The sequence below is a fragment of the Sarcophilus harrisii genome, chromosome 4 (assembly GCF_902635505.1).
Source record: "Sarcophilus harrisii chromosome 4, mSarHar1.11, whole genome shotgun sequence".
NCBI lineage: Eukaryota > Metazoa > Chordata > Mammalia > Dasyuromorphia > Dasyuridae > Sarcophilus > Sarcophilus harrisii.
Genome location: NC_045429.1, coordinates 169,092,974 through 169,112,733, shown reverse-complemented (window position 1 = coordinate 169,112,733; position 19,760 = coordinate 169,092,974). Strand labels below are relative to the sequence as shown.

The 19,760-nt window shown below is 33.2% G+C and overlaps 1 protein-coding gene across 9 annotated transcripts in view; it reads right to left on the bottom strand.

The window, feature by feature from the left end:
- PTPRK (protein tyrosine phosphatase receptor type K) overlaps window positions 1-19,760 on the bottom strand; it is a 721,856-nt gene that overhangs the window by 150,126 nt on the left and 551,970 nt on the right. For all 9 annotated transcript variants that reach the window (XM_031964293.1, XM_031964294.1, XM_031964287.1 and 6 more), the window contains one exon: window positions 6,042-6,344. In XM_031964293.1, the coding sequence (XP_031820153.1) occupies window positions 6,042-6,344 (303 nt within the window). The remainder of the gene's footprint in view (window positions 1-6,041; window positions 6,345-19,760) is intronic.

Sequence of the window (19,760 nt, the reverse complement as noted above, 5' to 3'; positions counted from 1 at the left end):
TCTTGTCAAGTTAAGCATATTTACTAGTTTAATTAAAGGAGAAAAAAGATTCCTCCATTTAAACTATTTTGCAGAGAGTTACTACAGGGAGGACAGAAACCCCAATCAAGGAGGAAACAGCTATTCAAAGAACTGCAGTTATTAAGTTTAGTCAACAAAAATTTTTCTAGCAATTTTAAAATGGCAATGGGCACATTAGGAATATGTAGGGGTATTTTAAAGTCAGTATGCAGCATTTTGCATTTAAGAATAGGCAGGCAGCAGTAGTTAAAATGGGATGTGTCTTTTCCATCCGCTCTCTTAAGTTTTCATTTACAGAAAATAAAGATACATTGCAAAAAGTCCCATGTGTTGTTCTAGTTCTCACTGGTCACCCTGCATTTATCTCAGTTTTATTAATGAGATGGACATATAGAGGAGAAAACAAGATGCTTCTAGAAGATGACCTAATTCTCTTGAGGAATTTGGAATGAAGATAATGGTTTACACAACTTGCAACTAGACCATGGAAGTGAATAAGCTGGAGGGTAACCTACATAAAAGGAGTTTGGCAGCTCTAAGAGAGATACTATTTGGCAGTTTTCTATCTTTGGCGGGGGGGATCATCTTAAGAAGGCTGCCAATTTCTGTATATACCTGTGGCTTGGCTAAATGTAGCATGAAGTTGGTAAATGGCCATCACCATGGCAACAAATAGGTTGCCATGGACATCACTGTGAATCTTGACATCATCTCTTTCTTTTAATAGAGAGCCAGAAGTTTGACTTATTACTTTGTGGGCATGTGTTAATATGACTTTAATAATTCTCTTTAATATTCTTTCAATTAATTTAGATAAATAGAGAAATCTCCTGAAAATGAATACACTACAGAGTTGGAGGCAAACTGAAGATACGTGAAGACCAATGAGACAGAGGGCAGCAGAAATAAGAGGGCATAATAGAATCTTTAATATATAATCATTATAAATAGTTTTCATAACATATGTATAACCACCCTCTGCCCAACTCCCCCATAACAGGTTTTTTTTTTCCTCAGCCAACTCATATTATTGATTTTTATGACTTCTAGAATAAAAAATGATACCAAAACCTCTTCGTACAAAAAAGTTCTAGCCTTGTACTAGGGGGAAAAAAGTATCCAATAAATTAAATATAAATTTTACCTTAGGGTTCTGGTGGGAAATCATTCTAGTATGGCTTGTCTGATTTATAAATGTCTCCAGAATTCTTTTTTGTGAAATTATATCTTTTTTATTATATGGCTGATAATTTATTCTTCCTCTATGTACATAAGGTGGCAATAATTTAATATAGTGGGTTAATCAGATTGACAACATCCACTGATCTTTAAACAAATTATGATTTAAGTTTTCTTTTACCACCTACTCCCACTCCCCCCCAAAAAATACTAAAAAAGATCTTGCACTATATATTAAAAACGCAGCTACATGGGAGCAACTGAATATAGTCTTATATAATAAAATTGAATTAGAAATGTGCATTTTGGTTAAATCCTATAATACAAGAAGGGAGCAGTATGTTTTAAGTTGTTGCTACAACAAATTCATGTAGCAATAATTGTATAACAGCAAAAGCAAACTCTAAAGGATTACGATTGAATATAGTAACATAGTTAATTTCAATTTATAAATGAATTTCCTGAAGTGGGAGGGGAAATAGCAAAGTCATAGCTTTGCCTAATTTAGAACCTACTTTAAAGATCCACAAGAATTCATTTTAATTATTAACCCATCTATCTATAGGTACCAGAAAATTTAGTGTAGTGTGCATAAATGAATATGAATATTATTCATATGTTTTGGGGATGTGTGAAAAAGGTTTATTAGTAGGAAAGGTGTTAAAAGAAAACAATTTGAACAATGAAAATTGGTCATATAATGGTAATTGACTATAAAATTAGAGATTCTAAGTAATCTTTTTTCTTTCTGACAAAGATTACATGAAACACTTGTAAAACAATAATGCAAGAACTTGTGTAAAAAATAGCTATTGGGCCTTAGAGTAATTCATTGTCTACTTTGGGTATTGATAGAATTCAAACAGATTCAGGTAAAAGACCAATTAAGAGCAGATTAGTGCTAACTCTTAATAGTTGCATTCCTGTATTTGAATTCACTATTCAAAGTTCTAATTCTGTAAATGAGATCATTAGTTCTAGGCAGTGAGAATTCAAATATTACAACTAGGAGGGGGCAGCAGGGAGAAGATGCATTCTCTTCCATCTCAAGACTTTGTTGTATTTAATAGTCTCACAAGGTTATCCTCTAGCTCCCAAGCCTCATCTTTCCTCAATTCTTTCTTTTTCATTACACAGGAGAATTTTCAAAGCAACTGGTTCTAAATATATCATAAATGTGGTAGACAACAAAAATATTTTCATTGCTTTCAAGAATTACCTCAATTAAAAAAAAAAAAAAAAGATGAATCAGTTCATTTGAATGTCTCTAACTGCATTTACCTTTAACATCTTCCTGTATCTTAACTGTTCAATTTCAGTAATAGCTTGACAAATTTTCATTTGGACATCAAAAGATATGGGGAACTTTGATCGGTATTTACACTCTCACATTACAGGCTGATCAACCTGTGCAACCAGAAGAAGACCTATACATTTTTTTTTTAAACTTTGGCTTTTCTGTAGAAACCTAGGTCAAATTGACAAGGTCAGTACTACAAAGGCTATAGAAACATTTGGGCATGAAATTGGCACTCATTTCTGACACCTATCAAAGAGAATCCTACGATTTGAACAAAGTTTTTGATTGTTTGCTAGGCTACTACCGACTTTTTTTCTCTTGAAAGCTCACCCTATTTCAGAAATTAAATTTGGAAATGTCCTTGACCTTATGGCCTTTTCTCTCTGATTGGATGGATCGAATTCATCCACCTATACTATAATCTATTCTAATTTTATCTATATCTAATTTGTTACCTGTAAAAAAAAAAAAAAAAACAATTCTCTCAGCAATTTTTGGTCAAATTATTTTTTCCAGTCTAAAAATTACTTTGATGGAAAACAAATGTAGAAAAACAGATTCTGGGTGATTTTATTTTCTGTCATCTGTTTTTTGGTTTCATTTATTAATACTATACTAGCCAACCCAGAAGGTGTGGAAACCTACTAAGGAAAAAATGATGAAAATTCAACCATGAAATGAAAAGAGATGGAAAACAGCATGCAAAAACACCAATCTGGCAGAATAGGAAACTTATGAGTAAGGGTCAAATTTTCCTAAGACATATATGTAATTGGTTCTTCAGGCTCTTGTACCTTTAGACCACAGTCTCATGCCAAGTTTTGCTTGACTATCTGCAATTCACTCTCTAAGAAGTTTCCCAGTACCTTTACTTTACCCAGAAATTCCTAGAGATAGATCAGAATTGGGTCCAGAATAAGAATTCATATACTTGCTTGGAGGTGAAATTGTCCATCAGGCAAGTCAAGAATTTCTCAACTATTCTGCTAACTGTGCAAGAAAATCCCAAGTAGATTTCAGAATATGTTCAAGTCTCTATTCACACTCTGCCTCCTAGAACTTTGAAAGCACTGCTGTCTTTCATAGATAGAGCATTTAAAAGTCAATACAGACCTGAAAAGATATCTAGCTCAGAATGGGTAAACTAAGGCTAGAGAGATTAAGTGAATTACTTAAAATCACAAAGACACAAGTCCAAGAGAAGCACTCAGGCCTTCTGATTCCCAATTCAGTTTACATAATGGGATTCAAAGAGAATACACATTTTTTCCCTATTCTTTACATGCTTCCAACCTATATCTGCTTTGATTTTGTTTTGCATAACAAAACAAAACTAAATAACAACAACAAAAGGTAAATTTCTCATAGTTCCAATGTTATCATGTTTGTGTAGTATTATGAGATTTTTATTTTCAAATAAAACTGACAATTATTAAGTTTCATGACTATGTCAGAATACTTCACATGTTTTCCTCTGCACATGAAAATTCTCTTCCATTATTAGCTCTGCCTCATTAGCTGACTTTATTCTCCCTCTAAATTAAAAGAAGGGACAACCCAGTCCCATTGGATCGCATTGTGTTCCCAAAGATTTTAAGTTTAAGGTTGTGTATATGCTATGTAAGGCAAGAAAGAGAAGGTGTCTGGTATTTCCTTCCTCTCTATTATTAGGATTCATATGGACTCCAAGACAGGTCTTCAAGGACAGCTTAAAAATAAAAATATGGTCATTTCCACCTCTAGTAATATACTTTTCATTAGATCAAATGATGAACAATAGCCAAAAAGAAAATAAAAAAAAATAGCAAACAGTAGGATGAATACTAGATTTTGAATTTGAAGATGTGTGTTTGAGCTCCAAATCCAGTGTGTAATCTGAGACAAGTCATTCAACACCTCGGGGCTTAGTGTCTTTTGCTTAAGTAAAGAAGAATGATTTACAATAGCATTTTTCAAACACAAAATCCAATGCAGGTGGCAAAACTTCTGAATGTAGTCTGAACCCGATTAAAATGTAATTGGGAAATATTTTACAAAATAAATAAAAATATGACAATATGTTAATGTGTGGTTTTTCTAAGTAAAAATGTGGCCTTCCAGTATGATAATACATGCATTGTTTAGTGGCTCCCATTTCTATATGAATTTGATACCACTGTACTAGAGCTAAATTTAGGATACTTTGCTCTGTGCATACACAGACATATCACCATTTTGTGGATAGAAGACACATGAAAAGTAGTGTGATGTAATAGAGTACTGGAACTGAAGTCAAAAGATTTAGGTTTGTATCGTATTCTTGACATTTACTGATATATAATCCTGGCTTATTCACTTAGCCTATTTGAGCTTATTTCTTAAATTCTAAAAAAGATAATTACATGTATACTAATGGAATTTATAAACTTTAAAATGTTTCAATGTTTGGAGTTAGTTTAAGTTACTATTTTTTGCTGTTGTATCTGCATACTATATTTGCTAGATATAGCTCTGTCTCCTAAAGCTAATGTTGAATGGACCCCAAACTAGTATCAAGATCAGTTTAAAGCAGTAAAATACTTTTAGCACACCGAGATATTATTTTTTAAAAAATATATGTCTGTAGACTTCAATGTCACATATGAAGATGCTTTATCTTTGGCAAACACAATAATGTGTTATAAAAATTTATTATTATTTGCTAGCTAATAATAACACATAACAGTGCTATTACAGTCATTTTTATTTTAATTGCCAGGCACTGTGCAAGTGTTTTACAATTGTTATCTTACTTGAACATCATAGAAACTTTGTAAGTTAGATGTTATGTTTATTCTCATTTTACAGATGAGGAAACTGAGGCAAACAAAGGTTAAATGATTTGCACAGGGTAACAAAGATAGTAAATGTCTGAGGCCAGATTTGAATTTAGATCTTCGAGACTCCAGATCTAGCAAATATACAAACTAGCTAATGGGAAGTATAGCTCAATTATTTAGAAGTCTTCAATTAATTCTTTTTAGTAAGATTTCTATTAAGATTATTAAAATATTTTAAGATGTAGTTCTATTAACATCTAATGCTTTCCCCCCTTCCCACTTTTATCAAGTGATGAAGTTTTTACCTTACTGAATTTAAATGTCAGAGACACTTTAAACTGAAATTTGAGAATGTCATGATGTTTCTCTCCTTTGCTAGAAAAACCTGAAACCACTAATATTGGATTTATTAGTTATAAAAATGTAATGAACAATTAAATAATTTAACAAGTACTTTGACATATGACCATAATAGTTAAAACTTTTTAGCTTTTTAAAAACTGCCTGTTAAAATCTTTAATCCAATCTTTATTTTTAGCATGGTTCAAACACCTAACTATATTTGAAATGGCATTTGGTGACTTATTTGGAGAGAAATAGTCATTCTAATTCAAGATAACAGCATTAATTTTAATTTCATAAATAGAATTCATCAAGTTTTCAGTCAATTTTAGTTTAAATTAACAAGAATAATAGGAAATTCTTAAATATTCTCCTTTTTTGGTAACATAGTATAAACCTACCATCTTCATCAGTTTGAATAATTGTCTCCTCGCTTTCCTTCCTCCCTTCAGGATTGGTTAGGATCATCTTGAGGCTGACATTTGTGTAAGGTGGCAGATGGCTCACAACATGCTGGGGTGCTTTGGGGTCCATGTCCAAGCAGTCAGCCTTGCTCTCATTGTGACCACGGAAGTAATGGTAGCAGATAGTGACATTGAAAGTGTGGCAACGTGTAATATTGTAGCCTAAAGACTCCCAGTCCACTGCGATATGTCTTGCTTGGATTTCAGCAATTTTTAGTGTTTTTGGTGTTCTCATTGGTTCTGGAAAACAAAACAAAAATGCAGATAGTTTCATGAGCACTATCACCATAAATGCAAGGTTGGAAATGACTTAGAAACCTTTCACTTAGTCTCCCACCTTAGTTTACAGATATCTCAATCCATTTTTCTTTATGGGAAAGTTTCAAGTCACTGATTATGATTTACCCATTGTATAAACGGAATGGTAATTAAAAGCATCAGCAATCCACAATATTTAGAACCATAATAAAAAATGCTACAAAAGTAAATACAATACTACTACAGCTGTCACTGCTAACTTTCCCCCTCTCTTTTATTCTGTTGTTAATAAGTGAGTAAATTAGCTAATATATCATAACTGAAAAGAGTCAACATGTTCTGCACTATGATTTATCATGCCACTAAACTACGTTGTATACTAATTACACTAATTGTGATACTAAACTACCACTTATGAAAGTGATGCAGATATTAATTAACATTTATTATTTCAGTAATGATGTTGTTCATCAAGGCAGCAAAGCTGAGAAAAATGACAAGAATATATTTGGGTATTCACACTGTCATCCTTTTCCTTTGGTCCCCTTCCAACTCAGTCCTAGGAGAAGCTCAAAGTTGGACATTAGAGCACTGTCACCCAAGTCAAACTACCATTTGCATTTCCATTCATTTGGAAAGCAGCAGAACAGTGGGAAGATCCTGGAATGCTAGCAATTCATCATTGCTTCCTCAAGGTATTCGGCCCTAATAGCAAAAAAAGTCTGATAGTTTAACTTAAAATATTGATACATTGAAAGCCATGACCATGACTATGCATATACCTCGAAGAAAGTAACATTAACAGCATAACCTCAATGTATTACTTCTTCAAAGGAGAGCAGAATAAAATCTGTAGAGGGCTGAAACTCTAGAGTTGATGCACTGAGGTCAGGACAGCCAAGCACTTGAGGCTAACTACTGATTGGACAATACTCTATGGGCATATGCTTGAAAAAGTGGAAGCCTTCCCACTATCCTGTCCTGGCTCAATGATTGGTGTATATAGAGGACTGTAGGAGGGACTAGGGGGTGGGGTAAGACTAGCCAAGGTCCTGCTACCATCCCCTTCATTTCTATCCCTAAAGACCAAGAATAAAGACTAAAGACTTTTATTTATCTTGACTCCAGCTGATTCTAAGGTATCCAGGGTGCTAACACAGTCATCACAAAAATCCTACATGGAGCCTTAACTTATCACTCTCAATTCAATGTTGGTAGACTCTTGGAGTTAAATTAAAATGAAGAAACCCTCTTTTCCTTCTGAAAAAGCCATTCTGGGCTCATGTTTAGAGAATTACATTTTTAAAATTTAAATCTCAATTCTGCAAAGATAATAAGCAGGGTGCACATATGGCAAGTCCAATTTGGAATTTCAGTTCAATGTATTTATTATGCAACTTGAAAGATGCTGGTAGCCCTTTAATTTAAATAACAAAGTATTTTTAAAAATACACACAAATGCAAGTCTTACACTATCTATGCTTTGGTTTCAATGCTGTTATTCTATATTTTGAAAAGTAACAGGACACAGTCTCTCCCTTTAAATTTTATATTTTCATTGGGCGATGAGGCACAGAAAGATAGTACAAAAGATTCCCTACCCACTCCCAGGTTCAATTCAGCTAGAGTTTTGAGTTCATATAGAAGAAGGGAGGCTTGCAACTACGTAACATTTAAATCACTGTTGATTCCATTGGCTTAATCAAAGTGTACAGAATGAGGAAAAATCAACAACTTCACTATATATACAATAAGACGAATGAACTAGAATGTTGCATAATCAAAAGTTGTTACCTCATTGTACAAAAACAACATATCAAAACCTGTGCATTCAATGAAAATGACAATAATTCAATTCTGAAAATAGAAATGCCATACATAGTACTCTGCAAAGAACCATATATTGATGAAATTTCATAACAATATTATCATTATGAATAAAAACAACAACTATAGTATTTGTATTGTATTTATTATGTGCCAGGCAGCATGCTAAGCACTTTACAAATGTTATTGTATTTGACCATTACAACAACTCTGGGAGACCAGCTCTATTATTACCCCATTTAACAATTGAGGAAACTGAAAAAAACAGGGGTTAAGTAATTTGTCCAAGGTTATCCAGCTCATGTCTGAGGCTGAATTTACTCTCAAATCATCCTTATTTTAGGCCTGCTTCTCTATCCACTGGACTATCTCAGTGTCTATATATTAGACAAGTAAGGTATACAAAAAAATCCTCATTACTGGCTAATTTGATTTTGATTTTGCTAAAAGATGTCTATTTGAGGGATAATTATACAGTTAATTATGTTACTTGAAAATCATGTATAAAGAAACTAGTTTTACTTCCTTTTTTGTAAAAAAAAAAAAAAGGAAAAGTTTTATTAGTTCCTTTTATTTTTACAATTACTCTCATATAGGTGGCATATAGAAAGTGTGTGTATAGAGATATAAAATTATATTTGTAAACATTATATATGTATTATATATACTATGCTACACATGCACACACACACACACACACACACACACACACACAAATATCTTCCCTTTCAAAGAAAAATAGTTAAATTGAAATAACCCATAAATATTGTGGTTGCATCTAACAATATATATAACAATTTTTTTTTTTTTTTTATTTAATAGCCTTTTATTTACAGGATATATACATGGGTAACTTTACAGCATTAACAATTGCCAAACCTCTTGTTCCAATTTTTCACCTCTTACCTCCCCCCACCCCCCCCCTAGATGGCAGGATGACCATTAGATGTAGAGGTACACAATAAGTATACCTGACCAAAACGTTATTTTGCTGTAGAAAAAGAATCAGACTCTGAAATATTGTACAATTAGCTTGTGAAGGAAATCAAAAATGCAGGTGTGCATAAATAAGGGATTGGAATTCAATGTAATGGTTTTAGTCATCTCCCAGAGTTCTTTTCTGGCATGCTATTCAGTTCATTACTGCTCCATAGAAATGATTTGGTTGATCTGTTGTTGAGGATGGCCTGATCCATCAGAACTGGTCATCATCTAGTATTGTTGTTGAAGTATATAATGATCTCCTGGTCCTGCTCATTTCACTCAGCATCAGTTCATGTAAGTCTCTCCAGGCCTTTCTGAAATTATCCTGTTGCTGCCACAAACATTCGTGCACATACAGGTCCCTTTCCCTTCTTTATAATCTCTTTGGGATATAATCCCAGTAGTAACACTGCTGGATCAAAGGATGCAATTTGATAACTTTTTGAGATAGTTCCAAACTACTCTCCAAAATGGTTGGATTGTTCCAACTCCACCAAAATGCATCAATGTCCCAGTTTTCCGCATCCTCCAACAATCATCATTATTTTTCCTGTCATCTTAGCCAATCTGACAGGAGTTGTCTTAATTTGCATTTCTCCTGATTAATAATGACTTGACATCTTTTCATATGACTAGAAATAGTTCAATTTCTTCATCTGAGAATTGTCTGTTCATATCCTTTGACCATTTTTCAATTGGAGAATGGCTTGATTTTTATAAATTAGAGTTAATTCTCTATATATTTTGGAAATGAGGGCCTTTATTCAGAACCTTTGACTGTAAAAATATTTTCCAGTTTATTGCTTCCTTCTAATCTTGTCTGCATTAGTTTTGTTTGTACAAAACTTTTCAGTTTTTATAATTCAAATTTTCTATTTTGTGATCAGTAATGATCTCTAGTTCTGCTTTGGTCATAAAGACCTTCCCTTCCACAGGTCTGAGGGTAAATATTCTATGTTCCTCTAATTTATTAATAATTTCATTTTTATGCCTAGGTCATGAACCCATTTGACCTTATCTTGGTGTATGGCGTAAGTATGGATCAATGCCTAGTTTCTGCCATATTAGTTTCCAATTTTCCCAGCAATTTTTATCAAACAGTAAGTTCTTATCCCAAAAGCTGGGATCTTTGGGTTTATCAAAGACTAGGTTGCTATATTTGTTGACTGTTTCTATATTCAGTCCTCTCCTTGTCTAAAAGAATATGATTCCTTATTCTTTCACTTGAGCTATTGATCTTTTTTTTTATTTCCTAATTACCTATGAGTTTAACTTTTATTTTGAGGTCTTTTGTTAAATTTGGAATAGATATTGCTTATGTTGTTCTAGTTCTACTTCACTGTATCAGTTCATACAAAATATACCTCATTTCTTTTAATTCCTTATAGACATCATTTTTAAGAGAATAATGATATTCCATTATATTCATTTACTATAATTTGTTTAGCCATCCCCCAAAGAACAGATATATTATCACATATTTCTGAATTTTATTTCTATCTAATTTTCTGAATTATATACCCAATAGGAAAATCACTAGATCAAATAGGACCAAGATAATCATTTTTCTCCATAATACCAATTGTGATCCAGAATGATAAAACTAAATCACAAATCTATAAACATTTTATTAATGTATATAATACATACATATATACACACGTGTATATAGTTTACAAAGCATTTATCTGACAATACAGAAAGTAAGAATATAAGAATTATGTCCAGTTTATATTTGAAGAAAATTAAGACTCAAAACCCCTAACTTGTCCAGGTCATAAAAATATCAAGACTTAAGAGTTCTACTAAAATATTAAGTTCTTTCCAATATATCATTTTGGGGCATGAGATGGCTTGCCTTTTTAGTAATGCTATACAAGAGATTCTATTTACAAGTAGATTGGATTAGATGACAGCTGAAGACCTTTACAATTCTCAAAATTCTGGGATTCTGTTTAGCAATAAAACAAGTCATTGTTATTTGTGATAATGTAGAAATGATTAGAGAAAGCCACACCATGCTTATCATGCTTAGAATAAAGCTGTAGAAATTCTTAATATTATTCATATTAAGAGGACAAAGTAGGGAATAAGGAATACTAGTTCATAAAAAGGAGATAGACAAAATTTATCATTAAAATTTTTTTTAAGTACTTTGAAGTACAGAGCTTTTATACCTGTTTTAGTACAAACTCTTAAAATAACTGCCACTTTCCTTTTGAAAAGTGAATAGCCAATTCATTTCTCTTTTCTCTTCTCCCTGGTACAAGTGATGTATTCATTTTCCTAGTCATGTTTTCATCACTCCAGTTATAATGTTCTCTAGGAATACTTTGCATCAGACCTTTCTGCACAGTCAAAATATGTATTCTTAAGTATCAACAAGAGATTATCTAGTTACATATAAAATGAAGACAGAGAAACCATTGAATATAGATTTTAATTTAAAATGTGAAAATCTATAATCTTAATTTGTCACAATGAATTCTATACAAGTATATCAATGAAGGTCCTTTATATATATGTAAAAATTTCTTTATAAATCTTACGTCAGTGACCTTTAAAGGACTTACTATGTGCTAACCATTGGGGATACAAAAAGAAAAATAAAGTGCATGCCCTGAGGAAGCTCATATTTTGATTCAAGAGACAATATGGAAATAGCTATATACATAAAAGATTTATACACACACACACACACACATATATATATATATATATATGTACACATATATAAAGATATATGTATAAATGTACTTGGTGCATATATATGTGTGAATATATAATAAATGGAAAGTAATCTAAGCAACCACTAACAGGCAGTGAGGTCCCAGGGAAGAACAAAAAATGATTCCTGCATATGGTAGGATTTAAATTGAAACTTGAAGGAAAGGAGTTAAGTTAGGAATTGGGAATGAGAAGAGAGAACATTATATGTGTATAAGATATGTAAAAAGATATAGAAAAGGGAGTAGGGATGACATGTATAAAAAAAATAAGATGTAATACAGCAAAGGTGTATCTATTTGCTTTTGTTGACCTAACTTGTCTGTCTGGAGGATTTATAAGGAGGTAGTCCAAAGGACAGAGTTCAGAACCTGCATTTAGGAAGACTCATCTTCCTGATTTCAAATCTGGCTTCAGACACTTAAACCTGTATGACCCTAGACTTAACCCTTTTAACCTTAGTTTCTCATCTTTAAAATGAGCTGAAAAGAAAATGGCAAGGCCTTCCAGTATCTTTTTCAAAAAAAAAAAAAAACAAAAAAAAACAAACAAACAAAAAAAAAACACCAAATAAGGTCACAAAGAATTGAAGACTAAAAAAAAAAAAAAAAAAAAATAGGACAGGATTTTAAATATCAGAGGACTTCATATTTAATACTAAAAAGGAATACACTGTCTCTTTAAGTGATAAGATGCAGATGGCATGCTTAGACCTGTATTTTAGAAGATCATTTTGGCAATTATGTGAAGGAGGAAGTGGAGGGTGATAGATTTGAAGAAACCCAATTAAAAGGCTATTGCAATGATTAAGCCCTATATCAGAGGGACAGATGTGTGAGTGGAGGTAAAGGAACATGTATAAAGGTTAGCCTATGAAGTTAGAGATAACAAAATTTTATACAATACTGTATATATAAGTGCAAAGGGGAACTTGAGAATAATATCACCACAGTTTGTAAACTACATTGATGGGGAAGATTGTGTTGTTCAGAACAATAATATGTATTTTTTTTAAAACACCTGTCAAAGGAGTTATAAAAGTCCTTTATTTGTTAGTTTAAAAAATTACTTGAAAGAGAGAATTAGAGCAGAAAAATAATAAAAGTTGGGACTTGGGAGGACACTGAGATATGACTTTCCAAGGCCGTAGTCTAGCCTGAATGAAGTGAAGATACTGCTGGGTCAGATAACATCTAATGAATAAAATGAATGCTCTGGGCACAGCTGTGTCTGGCCATATTAATTTCTAGAACTTTAGTTCTAAATAAATATAGTGTGAGGATCAGGCAGTTGATTAGCATAAGACTATGAGGGCCAACTGCTGGTTATGGTCCCAAAGGTCGGGTTCATTAACCAGATAGGGTCTCAAGTTCTGACTACAGGTAAGGAATAGAAAGGAGTGAGTGTGGTCTCAGAGGGCCAGGAGCACTGCTGGATATGGTCATTTTTAGGAAACCTGAGTCCCTGATTTCAAAGAGAAGAGGGGTAAGCAGACACTGAGGAGCATTTGCAGTGGCTTTGGTCCTGGCAAAGGGGCAGGGGGGAATATCTAAGGTAACTCATAGACCAAGGAATGAGCACTGGGAACACTAACCACACCTGGACTTGTATTGTTGAACACTGAGATGGACCAAGAAATCAAACTCATGAGATAAAGCTCAGAAAACAAGGCCATGAAACAGAAGCCTGAAATATTATTCTCTATTCTAAAGGATCAGAGCCTAATTCTATAACAAATTTAAACACCAAGAAGTAGTTCATTAAAAAATGAGTAAAAACAGAGGGAAAAAAATTAACTCTAGATGGCTACCAAGGTGATAGAAAAGATGAGAGTTCAAATTCAAGAAACCATAAAGGTTCTTGCAAACACTCAAAGAAAAATGTAAAAAAGTCAGTCAATGAAAACGATTTTAAAAGTCAAATGAGAATGGTTGAAGAAAACTTGAGAAAAGAAATAAGAATAATGTAAGAAAAAAAAAAAAAAACCCTAAGAAAAGAAAGTTATCTTTTGGGCAAATATCCAAAAACTTACTGGAAAAAAAATAACTCCTTAAAAATGAGAATTAGGCAATAGGAAGTTAGTGATTTCATGAAACATCAAGAAATAATAAAATCAAAGGAATGAAAAAAAAAACACATGATAACATGAAATATTTCATTGGAAAACAAATAACTCAATAAACATATTGAAAATCAAATTTACAAATTGAAAGACTACCTGGAAGTTATGATTTGTTTTAAAAAAATAAGGAAGATTTCCCTGAAATTGTAGAATTAGAGGGTAAAATAGAAATGGAAATCAATCCAGTGATCACCAAAGGAAAGACATTTCAAAATGAAAATTCACAAAAATATTATAGCCAAGTATCAAAGCACTCAGGTAACTGAAAAAAAAAATGTTACAAGCAACTAGAAACAGTTTAAGTACTGTTGAGCTATACTCAGAATAATACAACATTTAAAACATTCTGTGTTGTTCAGAAACATTAAGTATAACCTATTCAGATCATAATTGCCACAAAATTACATTTAGTAAAAAATAGAAAAACAGATTAAAAATTTAATTGGAGATTAAATAGCCTAATCTTAAAGAATTAGTGGGTTAAAGAACAAATCAGAAAAAAATATTTTTGTTAAATAAAATGATAATAAAGATATAATACATCAAAACATATCATACAGAAAAAATAGTACTCAAGAGGAAAACTAGTATCATTAAAAGCTTACATCAATAAAACAAAGAAAGTGATAGTCAATGAATTGTGTATGAAATTTTTAAAAAATCCTCAATTAAAGACCAAATTAGAAATCCTAAAAATTATTAAGTGAGATTAATAAAACTGAACATAAGAAAACTATTAACTTATAAATAAAAGAAACTCATTTTATGAAACAAACTAATGAAACAGATAAACCATTGGTTAATGATTAAAAAAACAAAACAAATCACTAGTATAAAAATTTAAAAATTAGTATAGAACTAATAAAGATGAAATTAAAGCAATAATTAGGAATTATTTTGCCCAATTTTGTGCTGATAAATTTAACAATTTCAGTAAATGGAAGAACACTTACAAAGACATAAATTGCCCAGATCAATAGAAGAGAAAAATTATTTTTTGAAAAGTACCTAAGGGGGGGGGGGAACCATCAGGAATAGATGGATTTACAAATAAATTCTACCCAAACATTCAAATATTAACTAATTCAAATATCAGTTAAATCATTTGGAATAACAGACAAAGAAGGAATCCTACAAAACTCACTTTGTGAAACAAACATGATGATAAGACCTAAGCCAAGAAAAACAAAAAGAGAAAAAATTATAAACCAATTTCACTAATGAATATTGATGCAAACAAGCGTACAGCAATAAATAGCAGAAATTATACATTATAATGAAGTAAGAATTATACAGGAATGAAGAGTGTTCAATATAAGATAATTTGTTAACATAATTGATTATATTTAAAACAAAATTAACAAAAATCATGTGATTGTATCATTAGATGCAGAAAGGTTGGTTTTTGTTGTTTTTCTTACAAAATAAAATATTTATTCTTGTTAAAAACCAACTGAAAATGTACAAGAAATGCATTTTTCCTTGAAATACTAGAAGCTTCTATCTAAAACCATCTGCAAGTATTATCTATAATGGGAATAAACTAAAATTCTTATGAATAAGATGAGGTATTGGAAAAAATGCCCATTATCACAAGTATTAATCAGAATTGTGTTAGAAACCCAAAAACTCCACATTCTGAAATAAGAACTCACACTATTTCAACAAAACCTTTGAGAGAAAAAGTGGAAAATAATGTGGCAGAAACTAGGAAGCATCTCACAGGTTATACAAAGATAAGGTTGAAATGCATTCATGATTTATATATAAAGGGGGATACTATAAGCAAATTAGAACAAGGGATAGTTTACCTGTTCAATCTTTGGAATAGAAGAAATTTATGGTCAAAGAAGAATGAGAGAACATTATGAAATGCAAAATGGATAATGTTTATTACATTAAATTTAAAAGGTTTTGCAGAAACAAAACCAACAGAAACAAGATTAAAAGGGAAGTATAAAGCTGGGGGGGTGGGGTGCGATTTATAGCCAAAGTTTCTGATAAAGTTCTCATTTCTAAAATATATAAATAAGTGTCAAATTTATAAGAATAAAAGTCATTCCCCAACTGATAAATGGTCAAACAATATGAACACACAATTTTCAGATAAAGAAATTAAAGCCATTTTGAGTCACATGAAAAAATGTTCTAAAACACCATTAATTACAGAAATACAAATTAAGATAACTCTGAGGTACCATTTCACACTTCTAAAATTGACTACAATGACAGGAAAAAATGATAATTGCTAGAGAAGATGTGGGAAAACTGGGGCACTAATGCATCATTGGTGGAGTTGTAAAATGATTCAACCATGCTGGAGAACAATTTCCTAGGTCTGTATTTCAGGAGGGCGGAGCCAAGATGGCAGAGAAGGCACAAGCAACTTTCTAAGCTCCTCTCATTCCCCTCAGGACCAGCTATTTTATCCAGCCTCAGAAATAGCTCTTCACTGCTTAAATTCATGAAGATCAGAAGCATACAACTTACCAGCTGAAGTCAATCTGGAAGATCTCCAGGAAAGGTTTGTCCTGAGGGGCCAGGAATAGACTAGTCCAGGCAGTGAGAGACTAGCATCCTGAGCAGACCAGGAGCTGGGGTGATCTCTGTGGCTAGAGAAATTATAGAGGCCACTCTGCCATAGGCTAACTGTTCTGCCTTGATTACAAAGCAGTAAACTGGCAGAGAAATTAAAGCCTAAAACAGAGGGTACTCTAAAAAACGCCAGAACCTAACAAGATCTGGCTGTAGCTACTCAAACCCGGAAGTGACTCAGGCAGACCGAAACACAGACCAGCAGCCACATCCTGCAGTTCAGAGCTTTAGCAGGGGCAGTTCCAAACCCCCACAGCAGTAGGACACAGCCTGGGCAGCCTCTAATCAGCACAGTGGGGGACTTGGGCTGGGGCAATAGAACTTCCCCAACAGGACTGTGCTTCTCTGGGCAGAGACACTTCTTGTCCCTGCAAATCCATTCACAGCTCAAGTGCTAATACCCACAGCCCCAGGGCGGGATTTGGCTTGGGATAGTGAAACTCTCACTGCTCAGCATCTAGCCCCAGGGCAGTCATTATCTCACACAGCAGGGGTTCTTTGCAGGGCACTTTCCCAGCTCTGCCCTCAGGCCTGAGTTACTTCTGGGAGGGTAACTCTTTTCCAGAGCACTCAAGTACTTCGGTGCTTTTTGCAGCTGGCTAACAGGACAGCTAACCGCCCATACACCATTCACTGCTCTGCAGAGGAAGCTGGTAACCTCCTGGCCCTGAAAGCAGACCCTACAGGCTTTAACAAAATGAGTAAGAAAATCAAAAGGACAATTGATAGTTTCTACTCAGAAAGAGAACACCTTTTCAACCCTGAAGAGACCAATAGCAGACAGTCTCCAGAGAATTGTTGGTCCCCAATAAAAAAGGCTCTCCTAGAAGAGACTATTAAAAACCTTAAAAGAGAACTAGAAGAAAAATGGGGAAAGGAAAGAGAAGCTATGCAAGAGAGTACAGAAAAGACATATCACTCACTAAAAGAAAAATTTGATAAAGTGGAAAAAGGAAACAACCTCCTGAAATGCGAATTGGAAAAGGTAAAAAACTCCCAAGAAGTGCCGGGAAACAGAATTTGTGAACTGGAGAAAATAACTCACTTAAAAAAAAAAAAAAAATTAGTGAAATGGAAAAAAATTCCATAGAGCAAAACCACTCATTTAAAAATTCAATTGGACATATACAAAAAGAAGTAAAAAGAAGGTAATGAAGAAAATAACTCTCGAAAAATCAGAACTGAACAAATAGAAATGACTGACTCATTGAGACAGGAAGAATTAGTCAATTAAAACCAAAAAAATGAAAGATTGGAAAAAATATCAAATATTTACTTGGAAAAACAACAGACCTGGAAAATAGATCTAGGAGAGATAACCTAAGGATCATTGGACTACCCGAAAATTATGATGAAAAAAAGAGCCTAGATACTATTTAACAAGAAATCATTAAAGAGAACTGCTCAGAAGTAATACAACCGGAAGGTAAAATAGGCATTGAAAGAATACATCCAACACCTTCTGAAAAAGACCCTAAAATAAAGACTCCGAGGAATATTGTGGCCAAACTTCAGAATTTTCAGACTAAAGAAAAAATTCTACAAGCAGCCAGGAAAAAACAGTTCATATACCAAGGTGCCACAATAAGGGTCACACAACATCTGGCTGCCTCAACATTAAAGGATCGAAGGGCGTGGAATTTGATATTCTGAAGGGCAAAATAACTCGGAATGCAGCCAAGAATAAACTACCCAGCTAAGCTGAGCATTTTTTTTCCCATGGAAGAAGATGGACATTTAATGAAACAGGAATTCCATCTGTTTCTAAAGAAAAAACCAGACTTAAACAAAAAATTTGGTCTCCATCAACAGAACTCAAGACAAGTAGAAAAAGGTAAAAGGAACTCTTGAGTACTGTATTTCTGTTGTGGGTATACATAAAAACCACATGTATAATTTGATTTTACTGATATAGCATAAAAAAAGGGAAGTAGAAATGGAAAGGGGATAGTGTCAGAAAAAAGGAAAAGGGGAGATAAAAAGAGGGAAACTACATGTGACATTGAGGCAAAGGAAACCTATCATATCTGAGGGAACTTAGAGAGGGGGAGGAGCATTGTGTGAATCTTACTCTCATCAGAGTTGGCTCAAAGAGGAAATAATTGACACATTTGTTTTACAGAGAATCTTCTCTCACCTCATTAAAAAGTGGGAGAGGAAAAGGGAAAAGGAAAAAGAGTAATACGGGAAGGGTACAAGAAAGGGGAGGGGATTCAAAGGGAAGAGGGAGGGATACTAAAGAGGGAGAGCTGGGTGACGCAAGTGGGACTAATAAGTTTAATACTAAGGAAGGGGGGAAGTAGGGCAAGAAAAAGGAAAGCATAATCTGGGGATATTAGGATGGCAGGAAATACAGATTTAGTAATTTTAACCGTAAATGTGAATGAGATGAACTCCCCCATAAAGAGGATGCACATTGCAGACTGGATCAAAAGTCAGAACCCTACAATATGTTGATTACAAGAAACACATTTAAAACAGGGAGATACATACAGAGTAAAGATAAAAGGCTGGAGCAGAATCTATTATGCTTCAGGTGAAGTCAAAAAAGCAGGGGTAGCCATTCTTAACTCAGATCAAGTAAAAGCAAGAACTGATCTAATTAAAAGATATAAGGAAGGAAACTATATCTTGCTAAAAGGTACTATAGGCAATGAAGCAATATCAGTATTAAACATATATGCACCAAGTGGTATAGTATCTAACTTCCTAAAGGAGAAGTTAAGAGAGTTGCGAGAAGAAATAGACAGCAAAAGTATAATAGTGGGAGATCTTTATCTTGCACTCTCAGATTTAGATAAATTAAATCACAAAACAAATAAGAAAGAAATTAAAGAGGTAAATAGAATATTATAAAAATTAGGTATGATAGATCTCTGGAGAAAACTGAATGGTGACAGAAAGGAGTATACTTTCTTCTCAGCAGTTCATGGAACCTGCACAAAAACTGACCATATATTAGGACATAAAGACCTCAAAATTAAATGCAGGAAGGCAGAAATAGTAAATGCTTTCTTTTTAGATCACAATGCAATAAAAACTACATTCAACAAAAAGTTAGGTGTAAATAGATCAAAAAGTAATTGGAAACTAAACAATCTCATCTTAAAGAATGACTGGGTGAAACAGCAAATTATAGACAC